The sequence below is a fragment of the Ictalurus punctatus genome, chromosome 14 (assembly GCF_001660625.3).
Source record: "Ictalurus punctatus breed USDA103 chromosome 14, Coco_2.0, whole genome shotgun sequence".
Lineage (NCBI taxonomy): Eukaryota > Metazoa > Chordata > Actinopteri > Siluriformes > Ictaluridae > Ictalurus > Ictalurus punctatus.
The window spans coordinates 9,903,662-9,924,380 of NC_030429.2; the positions used below are offsets into that span (position 1 = coordinate 9,903,662).

The window sequence follows — 20,719 nt, forward strand, 5'->3', positions numbered from 1 at the left end:
CATGTATGTTCGGTAAATAGCAAACAGCATAAAATTAGCTAAATAAGTAAATAGCTGTTTTGTGTAATTTAAGGCAACATTTGATGTAATATTATTTAACATTTTCAAAATGAAAATGCTTCATTTTGCATTTCCCCTTACAACTCAGAAGAGGTTTCACCAGTGTTTGAGTTCCTACTTGTAGCATGGAGCAGATTTTTTTCAGTATGAATGCACTTAACTTTGAGCTTTAAAATGTAGTTGAACTTGGTGAATAAAGGAACAAAATTTGTTACATGTCATTTGAACATACATTAGCTACAGTAATGCTAAAATTGTGACTAAATGCATGCTTTAACATGCATTTATTGCCAGCATCAGTAAGCTAGTAATAACAGGTAATTCACATTTCCAGCATTGTTTGTTGAGCTAAATAAAGGAAATTAAATTAGATAGAAATGTATTTGGGCTTTGTTGTGCTCTTGTCTACCCATGTTACCGCAATTGCTGTTATTTTTTCGATGTAAAGCCATTTACACAAAAAATGTAAAACCTACAAAAACATTTGATTTATCACAAATTTTGTTGGTCTCAAGGTCAAATTGAACATAGAAAAATGTCTGACATTAATAAGAATTGTGTAGGCTATTTATAGATAAGATAAGATAATACTTTATTAATCCCCAGATGGAGAAATTAGGGGCCCATTATAGCCACTGTATGTTGAACCAATCCATGGGCTCTCCAAAGGAATCATCTAAGAAACTTCAGTTGAGCTGATAAAGTTATTAATGGCAAAAAGGATTCCCTAAACGAAAATAGTAACCGTTTTTTTTTTAAAAAACCTGAACAGCATAGTGGATATTTGTTGTGTTACAGTGAGCTGTGTTTGCCACTAGAGGGCAGTGCATCCAAGCAATTATTAAAAAAATTCAAAGAAAAGGGAGAGAAAAGTGGTCACAGGTAAGAGGTATGATGTAGATACCTCTTGACAGGATAGAATGAACTCATCAAGAGTGACGACTCCATCTCTGTTTTTGTCCATTTTCTACAGAGGAAAACAAAAATGACCATTCTACAACTGAGAACTAATACAGTTTAACAAACAGGAAGACCTTCTACATAATTTGACTAATAATTATAAAGAGTTTCTCACCTGAAAGAAAGCATCCACGTGCTGTTTGGGAGTGTCTGTCTTCATAGCAGGGTACGTATATTTCCCCATCATGTCATAGATAGCGCTCACAATGTCCATCATCTCCTGTACAGCGGAACACATAGTAACAGGTCAGCAGTAGATGTATGTGAATACACTGGTGGTGTTATAATGATCCAATATGTGGAAACAACCCCACACCCACATACACAAACACACCTTCTTGTTAATGTACCCATCTCTGTTAATGTCGTACAGGTTGAAAGTCCACTGCAACTTCTCCTGTGTAGAACCTCTTAACAAGACGGACAGAGCGATAACAAAGTCCTGGATACAAGCAGTGAGAGAGAGACGGAAAGATCACACTGTGAAACAGCAGAATGTGGCGAGAAAGAGACCCACATTGTTGAAAAAAATTGGGCTCTATATTTTAATGATAAATGATGCAAGTGTAAAAATAAGGCCTAAGATCATGCCATTGGTGCATGTTAACGTTAATTCATTCATTCATTCATTCATTCATCAACTGCTTTAGCCTGGTCAGGGATGCAGTGGCTCTGGATCACTGCGCATGAGGTGGGAATACACCTGGGACTCCAGTCCATTGCAGGGCACCATGCACATATATTCACACACTTATTCGCACCTAGGGATAATTTAGATTAGCCAATCTACCTTTGGAGAAAACCAGAGAACCCAGAAGATGCCCATGAAGATATGGAGAGAACATGCAAAACTCCACATTGACAATAATCCAAGCTCAGGATCAAACCACGGACCCGAGAGCTGTGCGGAAGTTGAGGGGTTAAGTGATAGCCAATCCCGTGTGATTTTAATGTATTTAACTTAGATATTAATTTATTTTCTAGCAGAAATATTTAGCTACCATAACCTACATAAGCTGTCTTTTCATGCACTCACATTGTTCAAATTTGTTAGCCTTCATGGTCAAAAGTTTGTGGACATGTCCTTTTTTAACATCCCATTTCCGATTTTAATCCCTCTCTTTGCTGTTATAATAACCTCCACCGTTCTGGAAAGACTTTCCAGTCTTTCTGGAGTGTCGCTGTGAGGATTAGATAATTTAGCCACAATTCATCAGTTCCAATTCATACCAAAGGTGTTCAGTGGAGATGAGGTCAGAGCTCTGTGCTCTGTGTCCTATTCAAGTTCTTCCACTCCAACCTTGGCAAATCATGTCTTCATGGACCTCACATTGTGTACAGGGGCATAGTCATGCTGGAACAGGTCTGGGTCTCTTAGTTCCATCCATCCATCTTCTACTGCTTACTCCTTTTCAGGGTCACAGGGGAACCTGGACCCTATCCCCCAGGGAGCATTGGGCACAAGGCGGGGTACACCCTGGACAGGGTGCCAGTCCATCGCAGGGCACACTCACATACATACCCATTCATACACTACGGATACTTTAGACATGCCTACTATACATGTCTTTGGACTGGGGGAGGAAACCGGAGTACCCAGAGGAGGTGTGAGGCAAACGTGCTAACCACTCAGCCACCGTGCGCTCTTAGTTCCAGTGAAGGGAAATTCATATGCTACAGCATACAGTGACATCCTATACAAATTTGTGCTTCCAACTTTGTGGCAACAGTTTGAGGAAGAACCTCATACAGTGTGGGTGTACTTACTTTTGGTCAAATAGTATAGTTTGACTACTTCCTGGCATCCCATCTGTAACTGTCCGATTTACATCTATTAGCAAAAACCTGATTGTAAGAAATTTTAAGCCAATCAAGGTTTTGATTTATTTGATTTTTTTAAAAGAAAATCAAAACTTTGGAATTATAAGGGTTTTTTTGTGGGGTTTTTTTTTTTGCAACTTTTTGATATGCCATTGAATGTATGTGAGATGTTTACACCAAAATATTATTTTAAACGTTGTACCTTCTTTGAGCTTACTGGGCAATTTTTTTATAGAAATTTTTATGGCTCAGTATCTTCTAATCAATTCTCGGGTCTTGAAATGATGTTTTAGCTTCACATTTGAGAAACAGAGGGTCATCACTTCAGCACAAGCGTTTTCATTACTGACCATGAAAATACCAACTGAATGATAATGTGAAAAAAATTGCCATATGCCCAACTTGGCATGAAAATAGATTAAATAGATGTTAGGAGAAAATAGATGTGAGTCACACTGAGAAACAACTAAAAGGATGTAACAGACTGAGTAAGAGATGAGAGAGAGCGAGAGAGCGAGCGAGAGAGAGAGAGAGAGAGAGCGAGAGAGAGAGAGAGAGAGAGACTGAGAGCGATGCACACAGAGTGAAAGAGAGGATCACCTTGAACTTGATGGAGCCGGTGTGGCCAGAGTCAAAGGCGTTAAACAGGTAATGAGCATATGTGCTGGCATCTATAGAAAACAGCAGAGACTCTTTTAGGACAACACACATACAGTACACACACATGAACATGCACATGAAATTTCACTTTCTAGCATGCACATATGCACATATAGACTTACCCCCCTGAGGAAAGAACTTTGAGTAAATCTGTATAAATGTCTCTTCATTGACAACCCCACAAGGACATTCCTAAAAAAGAAGAAAGCAAAGATCATGAACTAGAAAGAAAGGAAATACACAGAATCTGCCATGTTTAAATGAGGTTGGTAAAATTAGTAGTTAAAAAATTTACAAAGAAATTGAAATCAAAGGACTGATTTGGAATATTTAGACCACTCTAACACCTGCAAGTGTCTTGTGGCTGAGTGCACAGCTCATTTCTTGGACAGAAAAATGTCAACAGAAGCCAGAATTGATGGTTAGTCAAATGTATTATATAGTAATAATGAGCCTCATTTATCAAATGAGACAAACGTGATTATTCATAAATCATTTGCAAGAACATTTATACAAGAAATGTGGTGTTCATGAAAATCCAGGGGAAAAAACGTTTCTAATCTACAAGAGCTCATATGTTTGTCTAAAATTACTATGTATAAGTAGACTCATTAATGTGAAACTCGACTGATAGGCTTCACGCTGTCCAGTTTAAACAGGTTATCTATTTCAATGACACATACGAATTTAATGAATCGTTTTTTAATAATGTTATTGGTATCAGTGACTTATTAATCAAAGAATACAATCCAAAACAAATCCATGAATGAAGACAAATAAGACTAGCCAATTAATTACAGTAAAATATTTGGTGCTGTGTAACTCAAGGATGAGTTTAAGTCTGTGTCCAGTGCTGCAGTGACTGAGCTGCAATCCAGCCAGAGTTGCCAGCGTTGTGGGTGTTTTTTGTTGTTGTTTTTTTTACACCAAATTGAACTAGTTTTGGGAAAAGGTTGTGGGTGATATTTATTGTTCTACTATAAAAAATATTCCACGGTCAACAAGATCATGTTGTAACGCAAATAATCAGAATTAAATCTAATTCATTTCTGTAAACACAAAAAGTCCATTATTTTTCTAAATTGCATATAAATTAAATGAATAAATTTAAATGATTTAAAAAAATTAATATTGATCAATTAAAAAAAATTATTAATAATTAAAATAAGTTTAATTCAATTCAATTCAATTTTATTTGTATAGCGCTTTTTACAATAGACATTGTCTCAAAGCAGCTTTACAGAAATATCAACACGGTATACAGATACTGAAGGTGTGAATTTATCCCAACTGAGCAAGCCACTGAGTGGCGACGGTGGCAAGGAAAAACTCCCTAAGATGTTTTAAGAGGAAGAAACCTTGAGAGGAACCCGACTCAGAAGGGAACCCGTCCTCATCCGGGTAACAACAGATCATGTGAAAAAGTTCATTATGGATTTAGATGAAGTCTGTTTAGGTTTAGTGAAGTTTAGGTTCAACTTTGATGAACAGTGATTTGACTGTAAGTACAATAGGTGTGTGTATGTACATTTTTAAAGCCCCTGTAGAGTTCTTGCAGTTCTCTCTTGCTGAAGTTGGTCTGAGCTTCCAGCTTATCCAAACCCTCTGGACGATGACACACCATTGTTATCTCCAAATCATCATCCACCATATCTACAGATAGCGACAGACAATAACCATAATGAGAGGGGGATAAAACATAGAGATGAAGTGTATGTGTTATTAGAAGAGAGAGAACAAGGACACACATTATAATTGATGTAAATTTAACTTATGCATATCTTCCCTGCTGTTATTTTTTTTTATGCCTGTGCTCATCTAGACAACGTGGTTGGAGTATGGTAGTCTGGGCTGAATATTGGATGAGATGAGATAAGTGAGGCTTATCTGTGCTCACATATGAAAGCTGCTCTGCTTTTAACAGCAATACTGTGGATTTATGCCTGCCTCTTTTCCCACGCTGGAGTGAGAGAAGTGAACTCACAATCTCCTGAATTGTCCGAGTGTGTATCAGCTTGCTGAATATTCCCAATCACACAACAACTACCCAGATTGAAGGGCCAGGGCTAATCTGTGCTTCCTGTGAGATCTTAATAAACTGCTGCTCATGTAATGTCACAGTGCCTGAAGGAAGACTGACTGCTGACTCTGTATACAAGCTAATAGACTAGTGTCTTTTTGATCAATACAGAACACACACACACACGTAACACATTGTTCAACAGTGTTTAATAGAGGAGATTCATTTGGATGAAAAAGTTAAATGACCAAGTGGCAGCAGGGGCGTGGCCAAGCATCAGCTGCAGACGGAGAGGAGGTGGGTTAAACCAGCAGGTAAAGCGTGATGATTCTCACCTGTGTGTGATCACAGCATGTTGACTTATGTGAGTTTTGTTTATCTTTCAGTGGACTGGGAACCAGAGAGAGAGAGAAAGCTGGAGAGGAACTTAATAATTTCACTAAGTGGAAAGAGCTCCATGACAGCACCTGGTACCCCCTCCCGGGTCTCAGCGCCACTGTGAAACCCTGGCATGTATGGGTGGGAAGGAGGAGAACTCGGGAAACAGACGACTCTTAGCAAAGCTTTGTGCTCCCTTTATTTAAATGTATTTTGCGTTTGCTTATTAGCAGTTCAGCATTCACCAGCAGACGCACACATGCACGCACAAACACTGAGTTCCACACATCTCTCTCTCTCTCTCTCTCTCTCTACTTATTAGCATTTCAGCATTCACTAGCAGACACACACATGCAGACACAAACTCTGAGTTCCACACATCTCCATATCTATCTCTTTCTCTCACACACACACCCACAGCCCCATAAAAGACAAACAAAACACACAGGTGAGAACGATAACACATTACCTGCCGGTTCAACCCTTCTCCTCTCCATCTGCAGCTGACGTTCAGCCGTGCCCCTGCTGCCACAATCCACTGTTCTATCTAACGTTTTCAATTAAAAACAGAGAACTTTTATGTGTTTTAGCTGTTCGTTTACACGACAACGGCATTTCAGGGCCTGAAAACGCGAACTTTTGAAAACGGGTCTCACAGTGCCAGTCTTTTGAAAACGATGCCGTTATCGTCTCCGTGTAAACGTACAAAAACCAGAATTTGGGGAAACGACGACGTCACGCGCACGCGTATAACGTGTTCAGTCTATGGGTATGTGCGAGACATTCAAAGCTACAGGACTGTGTTTCTGCTGCTCAAGATGTTTAGTTTATTGACACTTTTCCATCAAAGTGTGGATTTACTGCATCACTACTACGACCAGCGGAGACGCTAGTTTATTACATACATCACTTTATTAACCCGACGAAGGGTATTCAACCATATAACCTTATAATTATCTTTGTAATAGTCTGTTTTGGAGTATATCTGTATTCTTTTATTGCTAATAAAGGATGATGATGGTCAATTATTAGTACTTAAAGCTATGCACTATTTTGATTTTTTCAGTATTTAAAAATGACCGAGCATTGTTAACAGAATTCTGACCTGGAGCACAAGAAAAGCTAAAAGATGCACATTACGTTTTATTACATTTGGGACTTCTCTGCATTTATTAACCAAGAAACGTAATCTGAATCTATACATGACAAGCGTGAGTTTTCACAATTCCTTATGACTATGAATAATTTTCTATAAACTATCAAGTTTCAAAGTAACTGGAGACAGAACTTGTTTGTACTCCACATACATCATAAACCATTGAAATCGTCTGAGAAATGAAATCGTTATTGTGTATTTTATCCAGAAAAACCACAGCTCCTCCGTTTACTTGTATTTGTTTATAGGACAGTCTTGCCCGGATCAATATGGCGGACACGTTGACGTGAATGCTTATGTGCACAGGCGCGTACAAAGTGACATCGCCAACTAGTGGACTGGCATGCATAATACAGCGTTTTTAGTCATTTTCGCAGATCCGTGTGAACGAGGATCGTTTTTGACAAAGTTGTCATCTGTACACGAAACTTTTCAAAAACGCAAAGGAAAAATGTTTCGTTTTTAGTACACCGTTGTCGTGTAAATGCTGCGCATAAGCTGTATAGTCACACACTTCTGATGATGCTCCCCTGCAGGAATAAATAAAATCTGGCAGAACAATAATGTGTTAGTCAATTGCTGTACTGATAGATGATAGCAGTGCAGTCTGGACCAGCCACAAGTACACTTGATTCTCATAAAAGCATCGCATTTTTCTTATTTTTAAAATCCCAAACAGGAATGTGCATCCAAGCAGAAACAGACCCGCTGCCACCCAAGTTCAGTCCCAACCAGAAAAAGCTACATTAGCTGTGAGCACCACTGACAATCACATGTTAAATCACCTGTATGGGTCTGCTCAATAGAAATCGGCTTTGCTTAGAAAAAAAAAAAAATACAATAAGAGGGAACATCTGTCCTAATACACCATGTTAAGCTCACATGGCCTTAAAGTCCCAGCAGCACTCTTTTCCCAGCCAAGATTTAACCTGCTTTGACCTTCATGCTTACGTTTCATCAAATAAGCGAGCCAGACGACGGATTTGCTGATTTAGCTGAATCACAATTAAGGAAGTTGTATTTATAAATAGGACTTTCATTTATTAAATAAAATGTATAAAATGGAAAAAATTCATTTAAAAGGAACCTATTGTTTTTCCTGGAGAGAATCCAAAGTCCCGAAGAACATAAATGATTTCCATTATTAAACGAATTCTCTGAGCACTGTTGCTAGTTATTATACAATAATAACATTAATCCTTCACATACAGTTCAGAAAATAAGAGGCTTATTTATACACACCTTCCAGCTCAATCTCTCTCTCTCTCTCTCTCTCTCTCTCTCTCTCTTTCTCTCTCTCTCTCTTTCTCTCTCTCTCTCTCTTCCCAGCATTACTTCCTGCATCTCAAGTGATTACTTTGCATAATCTGAATTATCATAATCGATGCATCACACTACAGACTTGACGCAAACAAATGCCTCTACAATATGTTCTCAAGAATACATTCAACATTTGCTACTATTTTATTCATATTACATTCACTACTGTTATATTTAAACACACACACACACACACACACACACACACACACACACACACACACACACAGAGACGTAATTACCATTTGGACCACATCACGCCTGCAGAGTGAAATCAGTTACATGGGGTTTTATTGATCAGCTGCTTCACACAGCCTTTCAACTGAACATGACCTCTAAAGGAGAAAACCTAAACCGATTTTCTGAATAAAATGTTTTTTGTTTGTACTGTTCTCAAAGCTTTTGCATCCAGAGACCCCTTTCAATGTAAAAACCTACAGTATATATATATATATATATGTGTGTGTGTGTGTGTGTGTGTGTGTGTGTGTGTGTGTGTGTGTTTATTTATGTTATTGAAGTTTAGATTAAAAACCACTCGTCAGTTAGCAATCAATTAGGCTTATTATTATATAGCTAACTTCAGTAATAACCATGGTTCATTGTGAGTTCCACCTCTGTACACAACAAATAGGGGACCTCGTGTCAAGTGAAATCATACACGTTAAAGGCACGTTAATGTTGGCAACACAAGAAGAGAAATGTGAGCTGACTAATTTAAAACCAGTTTTACTGTGACAATAAGTCATCAACATTTTGAAAAAGTTTCTGATTATTTTACTCCATATTAAAACCTAATGAATGGTATAATTTTGACTTCAACTGCTAGAAATGGTTTTCTGCTAATTTAATGCATGCCCTTTGGCTGTATTAATTTGCGAACAGAATTGCCGGTCGCAAATTGACTTTCTGGCTTAGTAAATCACATTGCAGGTGGAAAATGAATCTATTTGTATAAACATTGTTCTGTTTTTTCCACCTTTAGGTAGAAATGCTCCAAATTACCTACTCATTAAACTTTAGTAACTCAATGCCTAAACTGGGAGAAAATTAATTCAAAATAAATACATTTGCAGAAATATGAAATGAATCATCCCCTACACACTGATTATATGTAGCTATTGGAAACCTAGGACACAGCCAGTAAAATGGAAATGAATTAAGAGATGTTACATATCTATAGTTAAGTTGCTTTTTATGAAATATGAAAATGGTAATTGTATAGCAGATGGTGGAGCAAAATGCTTTATGCGTTAATGCAACTTGTTCATTAATATTCAAAGTATTGAAATAACCTGTATTTTGATTATTCTTTCTAAGCAGATTGCATCTAATACTTCAAAGTGGCTTGTGATCCTGAAACTTCAAAAGATACTTTTAAGCCTCAAAGATTAAGTGTCATAATTTGATTTTAATTTGATCTTTTATATCAAAATGAATCTTTTATATCAAATAAGCTGATATCACAGAGTTTAAGTAGTGACGTAAACACTTCACACACTGACATCAACCACGTTCCTTACCCATACAGAAAGTCCTGCGTGACTCATGTTAGATAAGGCTGGTGATTGCACAGCAGCGCGCGCACACACACACACACACACACACTCACACACACACACACAGACACACACAGTACATTACTACAACAACAAAGAGCTGTTTGCCGCCCACACACACACACACACACACACACACACACATACACACACACAAAACCCATAATGTCCCATAAAGTTTGTCCTAAAAGACAGACTTAATAAGCACTTTCACAAAAACCAACTCAGGCTCTGAGAGTGCAAGAACGAGTGAGGAGGAAGAATGGAAAAGATAGAACTGGAAAGGTTGAAAGAGGGGAAAAGAGAGATTGTTTAAAAGGAATTTTAGCCCAAAGGTAATATAAAGACAAAAAAAAGGGGGCGGGGGGTATGGAAGACAGTGGCAAGAGAATGACAGAAGAAGAACTGGGAGAGTGAAAAAGAAAAAGAGCGAGGGAGATTAAGTAGCTGGAGGCAGAGAGTGGGTGTTGATTGAAGATGTGAAATATTCACCAGAGAAAAAGCCACTGCTGGATCGACCATGAACACACATGCACACAAAACCACACACACATATTTTTTCTTCACTAATGAACAAAAGATGCAGGAAAATTATATTAACAAGCCTGAAGCAATTGACAAACCTCAAAACTTTATGCAACAACCAGATAACACACACACACACACACACACACACACACACACACACACACACACACAGAGACACACACACAAATCAAAAACACCATAACATAGCTCAAAGTGGCACACAGCAGCAAAAAAAAAAGAACAGAAAAAAACCCAAAGCCCTGCAAACTGGCCACATCCATCACAGTGTGCTGACTTCACTCAAACACAAGACCATTATTTTCCCCTTGACCACATCACTGCTTTCATCTTCCTATAGCTATAGGCAAGTTTTTTTTCACAATAATACCTCATGATTTCATCAGAAATGACTAGCTAGTCTTACAGACAAAGATGACATCAAGTGTAATTAGCCAAAGGCCAGCTTCTCAGTTTCAGCAGGACTTGTTGATAACACACAGGCAGTAACATGTGCTAATTAGATGAGTGATAGATGAGTGCCGTCTCGCCAACATGCCAACTACTCAATCAGTTTGAAGCTCTGCATGTATTACTGCAAACCATTTTCCAAAGTATAGATTTATTCCAGAGAATAAAGTGATATATACACCACCAGTCAAGTGTTCTGTACTTTTAGAGTATTTTAGAATAATAATGAATATGAATATCAAACTTCTCACTGCTTCTCTTACGTTCAAAGTGAAAACTACTAGTTTGGGAAAAGAATTCAATTTTAAGTAAAAACGTTTCTTATCAGAAAATATATTTTGTATGTATGTATATATAGTGACCTGGTAGTGTACATATAGTGTGTATATATATAGTGACCTGGTAGTGTGTATATAGTGTATATAAGAGACCTTATGAGTACTTGAACCTGAATGTTTGTTTACAAAATAATAAATAAATAAATAAATAAAAGTTAAAAGTCCTAAACTTTATTTAAAATGTTTTTTTAATAATAATTAATAATTTAAAAATCAAATCCCACTGTAGTACTAGTACGTGCTCTGGATGGATCAGGCCCGGGGCACTGATCCTTTGCCCACAAGGGTTTTAGCAGACGTATTAAATATTAACGTTTAAAACCAGTGTTCTATGTAGGTTAGCCTTATGTGTTAATTAATGGATTAACATGCACTAACATGTACTTAAGGTCATCATTACTCATGCATGAGGTCATAAGACTCACAGCATAGTTAAGGTTAACTCTTAATTAGTTCATGATTAGTACATGCCTTACCTCATCATTCGTTCATATTTAAGTAAGTAGTAATTCAGGTATTAGTGCATGATCATTCATGTAGTGTTATTGTAAAGTGTTGCTGAATTATTTATCCTACAATGTACTGACACGATTTGAGGTGGCTGTTTTCAAACATTATTGACAAGATTTAAATTTCTGGAAATTGTAAAGACTCGGGAATGAATAAGTTGGCCCTAATTTGTTCTGAAGACAAAATTGTTTGTCAGACGAATGGCACAGTAAAGGATGAGGGATGTGTCATTTGTTAGTCAATCATTGGTAAGATGTTGGTGAGCAATGGAAATTGGAAATACAAAAAATATGTGGGATTTCTCTATGGGATTTGTTCTACATTACATCATGTACTACAATGGTTAATGTAAACATCATGCATGCCAGAAAAATACAGTCTGAATATGTGTGTGTGTGTGTTCCATAACATAAAATATACAGTATGAGCCAATCAGGTTGCAGTATGTAAATGTAGGCCCTGTTTATTTAATTTGTATATTCATATACACATATGACACATTAAGATATTTAATATTGAAAAAATAGCATGAGAATTAACTAATGAAGTAGTCAACATAAAATGAAGTAATTAAATAAATTAGTTTATTATTAAGTAGTTTGTATACGTATGCACAGAATGTCTCACTGCATGTTAGTCTTCAGAGTCTTCATTCTTATGCTTGTATGAAGCTGTTTTCTTTCCATATGGAAGTTCCTGCATGTTTTTCCTGATCTGCCTGTGTGAAACTAGGCAGAAGAGCATAAGCTCAAACATAAACACCCACTCTTTAACACCAACTGCCATGACTAACACATGTCTCATTCTCAGTCTAGCCTTAATAGATAGCAGGGTGAAAAACTGTGTTGGTGAGAATATACTGTATACGTGTGTGTAACGGCTTTAGCTATTTTTTTCATCCATGTAATACAGGCTTCACACAGAGATAGTCCATAGATAGTGAGTGATACTGTATACATTGAGCGAGAGAGAGAGAGAGAGAGAGAGAGAGAGAGAGAGAGAGAGAGAGAGAGAGAGAGAGAAGAGGAATAATAAGAAGATTAGAATAAAGAGATCAACAGTTGATTTTTCCCATCTCAGATTTTGCATTTTTTTTGTTCTCTCTCTACATCTATGAATGTGTGTATGTGTGTGTGTGTGTGTGTGTGTGTGTGTGTGTGTGTGTGTGTGTCTGACTGCATAGAAAATTCTAATTGATTTTTCATCTACATTTTTCAACACAACAGTCCAGATCCCTGACAACAACAACACACACACACACACACACACACACACACACACACACACACACACACACACACACAGACACTCTCTCTCTCTCTCTCTCTCTCTCTCTCACACACACACACACACACACACACGAACATATGTGCGCGTACACCCAAACAGTGCCATATCCATGTTGCCATGACAACTGCTCTTCTGAGGTATCAAGCAGGAAGAGAGCATGTGAGTAGAGTGATAAAAAAGCATGTGCACTTCGGAGATTATACAATAATACACATGCACGCACATACACACACATACACACACACATACAATATGAAGGAAAGACAGTTTCATGCCGTGCTGTTGAGAAGTGTGTGTTTCTGTGGGTGGGTGTGCAAGACTGATGGCTGTAGATTCAGCACATGGCAGATTATAGATACTGACGCTTATAGAAATCTACTTGTTGCATAAGTATGAAAAGAAAGAAAACAGTGTGTGTGTGTGTGTGTTGGTTCTTTTCTTTGTTTCTAAGTCTGTGCATGGTTTTATATGTCCTATAAGGATAGTAGACTAAAGGTAGTGTTAATGTGCATACTTTTGTGTGTGTGTGTGTGTGTGTGTGTGTATGTCAGTCCTTTTCCATGTTCTCTGTGTATGCATGCTCTTGTATGTTCATGATTTTGTAGATAGTAATCTAAAAGCAGTTTCATGAGTGTGGGACACTGCTGTTTTGTGTGTGTGTGTGTGTGCCTACCCTACCTTTGGATGGTCGCCTCTGTTTGGTCTGCATGGTCAGCGTGCCAACCACTGCTCCCATGTTGTCGCCGTGGAAACAAGCGTGTCTGAGTGGATGTCACTCCGTCACATGTGCTTCACTCACTTACTCTGTCCTTCTCTCGGTCTTTCCCTCATCCTTTCTTCCCCCTGCTTGCCGTTTCTCTTCCTCACTTTGCTCCCCACTTCTTTGCACCCCTCCCTTCAGTCCCTTCAGTCTCCCCTCCCTCCCTCCCTCCCTCTCTCTCTCTCTCTCTCTCTCTCTCTCTCTCTCTCTCTCTCTCTCTCTCTCTCTCTCTCGCTCCCTCGCTCTCTCTCCCTCGTTCTCTCTCTCGCTTTACTTCTTGTTGAGTGCTGGCGTCATGCAGTGTGAATCAGGATCAGAGAGCCACTTCATCATACACACTCGCAGCTTATATAAGCATGCCAAACTTGCCACACACACTAATATCAGAATACATATAAGGAGCCTACAACTTCTAATACCTAAGGCATAAGAAAAAAGGCATAAGAGGCAAGAGCGTGAGAAAAGGGGGAAAAAAGACATGTTTTAGCAAGTGTGTGCAATTGTTCAAGGTTTTATATTCCATTTAAGATTTTTTTAAAAAAGAAAAGAAAAATAAATTAAAAACAGGCAGAATGGAAAATTACATTCCCTCAGTAGTTCCATGTAATGCGCCTTGCATTGGAATATTAATCAAATCAGACAAGTCAGAAATTTGTCTTTAGTTTGACAATATTTATTGAATTTTTTTTTTACATTTTCTACAATATATCTCCATATATCTCTCAAGCCCATGTAAAGTTCCAGAATTTTAAAATCTGGGAGGATACTGTATTTAAACTCCAATGTAAGATACCAATACAGCAACTTCTATTTATTGATTTATCCATCCATTTTTCCATACTGCTTATCCTACACAGGGTCGCAGGGAGCCTGGAGGTACAACTCGGGGTACAAGGCGGGGGGCACCCTGGACACAGTGCCAACCCATCGCAGGGCACAATCTCTCACCCATTCACACTCTAGAGACAATTTGGACATGCCAATCAGCCTAGAACACATGTCTTTGGACAAGGGGAAGAAACCGGAGAAAATGCAAACTCCACGCATACAGGGTGGAGGCAGGATTCAAACCCCCAACCCTGGAGATGTGAGGAAAACATGCTAGCCACTCAGCATCACTTTGTCCGCTCTTTTATCATGGACAAAATGATTGCTGATTAATTCAGACTGATTTGCTCTGTTAGCTCAATTTCCTGTAAAATTTCAAAATGAGCATTTAAACATTTTGCCCACCTCCATCTCTCGTGTATGTAACGGCAATTTGCATTGCAGATAATTTGACAGCTGGTATTTATACCAGTATAACCCCTTTAACATTGTCAAACTGAATATATTAGGCTTACATCCACTTGGCTAGGGCATGTAACTAACAACTTATCAAAGAAGAAGGAAAGCACACTTAGGTAGCAAGCTAGCAATTAAAACATTTTAGGTACAGTAGACTATCTGTTTTTACAGCCATATGTGTTAAACTGGCTCCTATACCCAACATGATCTCTGCAGGAAAGTATATGCAAAGTTTTTGTTCCTACAGCATTTTTCTCCCCAATTTGGTTACATGCCATTTCCTACCCAATAGCTAGCTCCCAACTTGGGAGGGTGGGACATGTGCTTTCTCTGAGACATATAAAGCTAGTCAGCCACATCTTTTTGAATTGTTGATCACACTGTGTCACAGAGCAGCATAATACATTCGGAGGAAAGTTTATCCACATACATGAGTTCACAAACATATACTATTGGCCCCCCCTCATACAGCCAATTTTGCTGTCTTGACTCCCAGCCATGGATGGCTGCCGCATCGTCAGGAATCCACAATCTCCCATCAATAGCATAGGCAAGATTAGAAAGTAAATAAAACCATTTCTACATAATTTTGCTGAAATGCATGTATGTTTTCTTAAAGTAGAGGCATCTAAGTATGTTTTAGGCAGAAAAAACCCATTTTGGCCAAATCCTTTTTTTTTTTTTTCTTCAATTCTTTTTTGTTTTGAGCTACATTTACATCCTACAGGTTTTCCCAGACCTCCACACAAATCAGTCAGTCATCCAAATTTGTTTAATGAGACTAATGTAGCTAACAATTAATGAAAGCTCAGAGCTAGCAGGTTATCTTTGTATATATGTGCAAGCAAAATAAATCTGTAGTGAATTAAATATGCAAATGAAATTGGAACTATATTAACATCCAAATCACTTATAATGTACAAATCAGACTTTTAGGCAGCAGTTATTTTTTTGGAATGTCAGTAATGTAATATGACCCTGGGACAGGGTTTGACTGTTCAGGTGTCCCTGGCTAGCCTTAATAGTCAAAAAGTATGAAATCCATTGTGTTGGTAAGGTACATTCACAATTAGTATCATTTTCTGATGATGCAATCTTTCCCCATCTTACGCCAGTGATCTTTTTATTTATTTATTTATTTAAAAAAAAAATCAGTATAGTTTTTCTTTGTCTCATGGCTTTTACGTGAACACATGCATTAGAAATACATTTGAAGATGGTTCTGTGAGCATTGTTGGCATGGTATTTCTAGCATGGGGAGCCAAATGATCAAGTCATCAGCTGGAATTATGTTTCTAGGAAGTAAGTCCCCAGGACGCGTACCTCCTCGTGGATAATGCGTCAGTGAGCAAATCCCCTTGAAATAAATAGAGGCTAATGTTAATGACTCTCAAGTAGCGAGAGTGTTGTGTTGAGAGAGAAAGTTGACTGCTGCTACTGTTTTTAGCTTTTTGACATCAATAGTCTATTTTTATACTTTAACAGCGTGTTGCTAGCCATATTAGCCTCATACTGCCAAATTTAAAAAAGCAGGATGATTGATTAAATCTGAGATGGGGAAATGTTGTGTACTGTTGATTTACTGCTTTGAGTGTTCCTGTAGATTAAGTCCTCAAATGAATTAAAACAGAGCACTTTCAGTCATTTCCTGTCAATACCGTGCACAATCATACACGTCACTACATGGTAATATATTAAACTAGCGCATTGAAGAGCATCATTTCACATGTGTGAGTGAGCTTGCTTCATTGAGTGCAGCTAAAAAATTTATAAGTACACCTTTCAGGTTGATATATTTTATGGTGTAGCTGATTAAAACACACAATAAACGTTTCAGTTTATCGTTAGATGATTCATAAATCAGACAGAGCTTTACAATGCATGTTCGTTTTAAACATGTCCTCAATTCAGTACATCTGATACGAGATCTACCTCAGGGAACTCTGATCTCTTACTACATGAGATCTTCAGCAGATAATGTCCTCTCTGGCTCTGAAATTGCTTAGCCATGATGTACTGCTTCTACCACTCTGCTTCTGCTTGCTATGAATCTTTCCATTCCTGCACACTCCTCTGGCAATCTGACTCAGCTGAGAGAAAAAGAGACATTTCTTTCAGATGGGGAATGAGTGTTTGAGATGTTCCCCTGAGCTGAACTGGGAGGTTTCACTACGCTGAAACTCTCATGGAATTTGAATTTAGGATGTTGTTTAATTTTATGTCTTACACTGTATTCTATACAACAATTGATTTATTTTTGTAAGTCATCCCCCTGTGTCCCATCCAGGGTGAATTCTTGATCCTGGGATAGGCTCCATATCTATTGCAGCCATGACCAGGATAAAGCACAGTGCAACCACAATTGCAAAATAGTTGGGACAATGTGTAAAATGTAAATGAAAACAGAATACAATGATTTGCAAATCTCATAAACCCATATGTTATTCACAATAGAAGATATAACACATATCATATGTTTAAACTGAGTAAATGTACCATTTTAAGAAAAAACTAAGGTATTTTGAATTTCATGGCCACAACAGGTCTCAAAAAAGTTGGGACAGGGGCAACAAAAGGCTGGAAAAGTAAGTTTTACTAAAAAGAAACAGCTGGAGGAACAACTTGTAACTAATTTGGTTAATTTGCAGCAGGTCAGTAACATGATTGGGAATAAAAAAAGAGTCTCTTAGAGAGGCAAAGTCTCTCAGAAGTACAGATGGGATGGAATCTGGATGGAAGATTATACTGCCCTAAAGCCTGTATATACCTTTCTGCATTGATGGTGCCTTTCCAGATGTGCAAGCTGCCCATTCCATAGGCACTAATGCACCCCATACTATCAGAGATGCAGGCTTTTGAACTGATGGTTGATAAAAAGCTGGATGGTCCCTCTCCTCTTTAGTCCTCTTAAGTTTCGAGGACGCAGCGTTCATAGTTTCCAAAAAGAATTTCACATTTCGATTCGTCTGACCACAGAATAGTTTTCCACTTTGCCGCAGTCCACTTTAAATGAGCTTTGGCACAGAGAAGATGTCAGCGCTTCGGGATCATGTTCACATATGGCTTCTTCTTTGCATGATAGAGCTGTACCCAGCATTTGTGGATGGCACGGTGAACTGTGTTCACAGACAATGAGTTCTGGAGGTGTTTCTGAGCCCATGCAGTGATTTCCATTACAGAATCCTGTTTTTAATGCAGTGCCACCTGAGGGCCTGAAGATCACGGGTATGCAGTATTGATTTTCACCCGTGTCCCTTGAGCACAGAGATTTCTCCAGATTCTCTGAATCTTTTGATGATATTATGTACTGTAGATGATGAGATATTCATAGTCTTTGCGATTTTACGTCGAGGGACATTATTCTGAAATTGTTCCAGAATTGAAGACGCAGTTTTTCGCAGATTGGTGAACCTCTGCCCATCTTTACTTCTGAAAGATTCTGTCTCTCTAAGATACTCTTTTTTATACCCAATCATGTTACTGACCTGTTACCAATTAACCTCCAGCTGTTTCTTTTTAATAGCACTTACATTTCCAGCCTCTTGTTGCCCCATCCCAACTTTTTTGAGACGTGTTGAGGCCATCAAATTCAAAATTACCTTAAATTGTACACTTCCTCAGTTTAAACATTTTATATATTTTCTATCATCTATTGTGAATAACATATGGGTTTATGAGATTTGTAAATCACTGCATTCTGTTTTTATTTACATTTTACACCATGTCCCAACTTTTTTGGAATTGGGCTTGTACTAATGATGAATGAATGATGGATGATGAAAGGAAGAATGTATGTCTGGCCCATCTAGCCTAATTCAGATTTTATTCTAACACTAGAAAATGTGCTGTCTGTAAACAGGACCCAGTAATTCCCCCTGAGACATACACAGACATCAATCCTGCCTGTTGGACTTTCACCTTCACCTCCATTACAAATAGCTGATTCAGAGTCTTATCACAGACCGTAGAGCAGCCAATACTTAAATCAAAAGTGTCCCAAGGCCCCAAAATTGAGAATGGAGTGATAGAAACTAGAAGCAATCAAGAGACAGAGGAGATGTGTGTGGAGCAGTGAAACAGTTATAGTCTTATTTACAAGCAGCACTGCCAAGATGAATGATAGGAAAAAAGAAAGCTATGATCTCAATATTTTTTTCCACAATCAGAGCAAGGGAAAGAATAAATGGAACTTGTTTTGGTGTGAGTCATACCCTTGATTAATTTTGCTGCTGTTAATCCCTCCTGGGTAAGAGTTTCCATTTTTAAAATTTTGCAATCTTTTTTTTTTTGGTAATCTTCCCTACAGTCATACCTCTCTGTCTCTATCCCCCACTGTTTCACCTTGCTATGTCTCTGTGTTTCACATTGACTGTGGTGAATGTGGCAAGGTGATACTACACTGAACAGAGCTCATCAGTAAGATATAACAGCAGATAGATGGAGACACTTACAGCAAGAGCAACATACAGATCAATTATTCACAAGAAACACCCAACAACATCATTGAATTGTGCAGCAAGTAGTACACGATATCTTCATGATCCATAGAAGGCCGTATGATGTTCACTTTTTCTGAACTTTTCACACACACACACACACACACACACACACACACACACACACACACCTCTGCAGAATGCTATATAAATATAAAGCCTATTGGTTTTTATCTTTAATACAATTAGATGTGACAGAAAGCACATAAACTTTTGCAAATTTAGCTATACAGTATTTCAGTAGTAGAAAATGAGTGAAAACAATAAAATCTATATTTACCATCTGGTTCACATAGAGCACTGTTGTGCTAACTGTTTGGAAAAATTTGGTACTGACTCAACATACTCCTAATCGTGTGCTACAAGTGTATGTTCAGGACATAGGGGAAGCTCATAGTGAAGCTCTTTAAGGTGAGTTAAGTCATTTTGAAACAGACTAAATGCAAAGCAACTAAACTCCAAGATATAAACACACTCCGATTAATAAATGCACCCAACACTCCAATATTGGAGACATAATTGTTTCAATAATCTTAACACCAATGGGACAGTTGTATTCCAACTAATAGAAAATGGTTCTAAGAAAATCTACTCTAATAATATTGTAAAGCAAGCTATTATTAGAATATTGATCACAGAGAATATTAGTCAACTCTTCACAATTGGTAACCACACTTTTTTATACTGCTTCAGGAATGATCTTATGATTAAAAAGTACAAAAAGTCTGAAGCAGAATATCATAAGGTGGCACAGAAGCATGTAGGCAAATTGGCTATTAATAAGCCAAAATCAACAGCCAGGAATGAAACAGAGCACTTCAGGACAATTAAGTTGAAATTAAGAGTGGAAGAACGCTCAAAGACTAGTGCTGTATGAACTGGTATAAATACACAGAAGTAAATGAGGGTCATCAAGAAACAGGTGAGTTCAACAGCAGGTGAGCAGGTGAGAGGTAAAATCAGGAATGGGTTGGACTGTGGATTTGTGGTGGCTCCTGGACTGACAGTGGATTTGGCTGCAATACAGAAAATAAAGGCCTAGAATTGCAACTAAAGGTATTGTAAAGCTGGAAAAGATCATCAATAGCATTCAACTGAGATTTTTAAA

At 38.0% G+C, this 20,719-nt stretch overlaps 1 protein-coding gene across 2 annotated transcripts in view; it reads right to left on the minus strand.

Annotated features, from left to right (window-relative positions):
* LOC108275152 (Kv channel-interacting protein 1) overlaps positions 1–20,719 on the minus strand; it is a 62,194-nt gene that overhangs the window by 2,637 nt on the left and 38,838 nt on the right. Inside the window, exons 1-7 of one of the 2 annotated variants that reach the window (XM_017485769.3) lie at positions 13,747–13,928; positions 5,030–5,154; positions 3,624–3,693; positions 3,442–3,512; positions 1,355–1,462; positions 1,136–1,240; positions 965–1,027 (exon numbers count right to left, since the gene is read on the minus strand). In XM_017485769.3, coding sequence (XP_017341258.1) covers positions 965–1,027; positions 1,136–1,240; positions 1,355–1,462; positions 3,442–3,512; positions 3,624–3,693; positions 5,030–5,154; positions 13,747–13,804 — 600 coding nt within the window. In that variant the 5' untranslated portion in view covers positions 13,805–13,928. Of the gene's footprint in view, positions 1–964; positions 1,028–1,135; positions 1,241–1,354; positions 1,463–3,441; positions 3,513–3,623; positions 3,694–5,029; positions 5,155–13,746; positions 13,929–20,719 lie in introns of those variants that run through there. The other variant, XM_017485767.3, reaches the window with a different exon arrangement.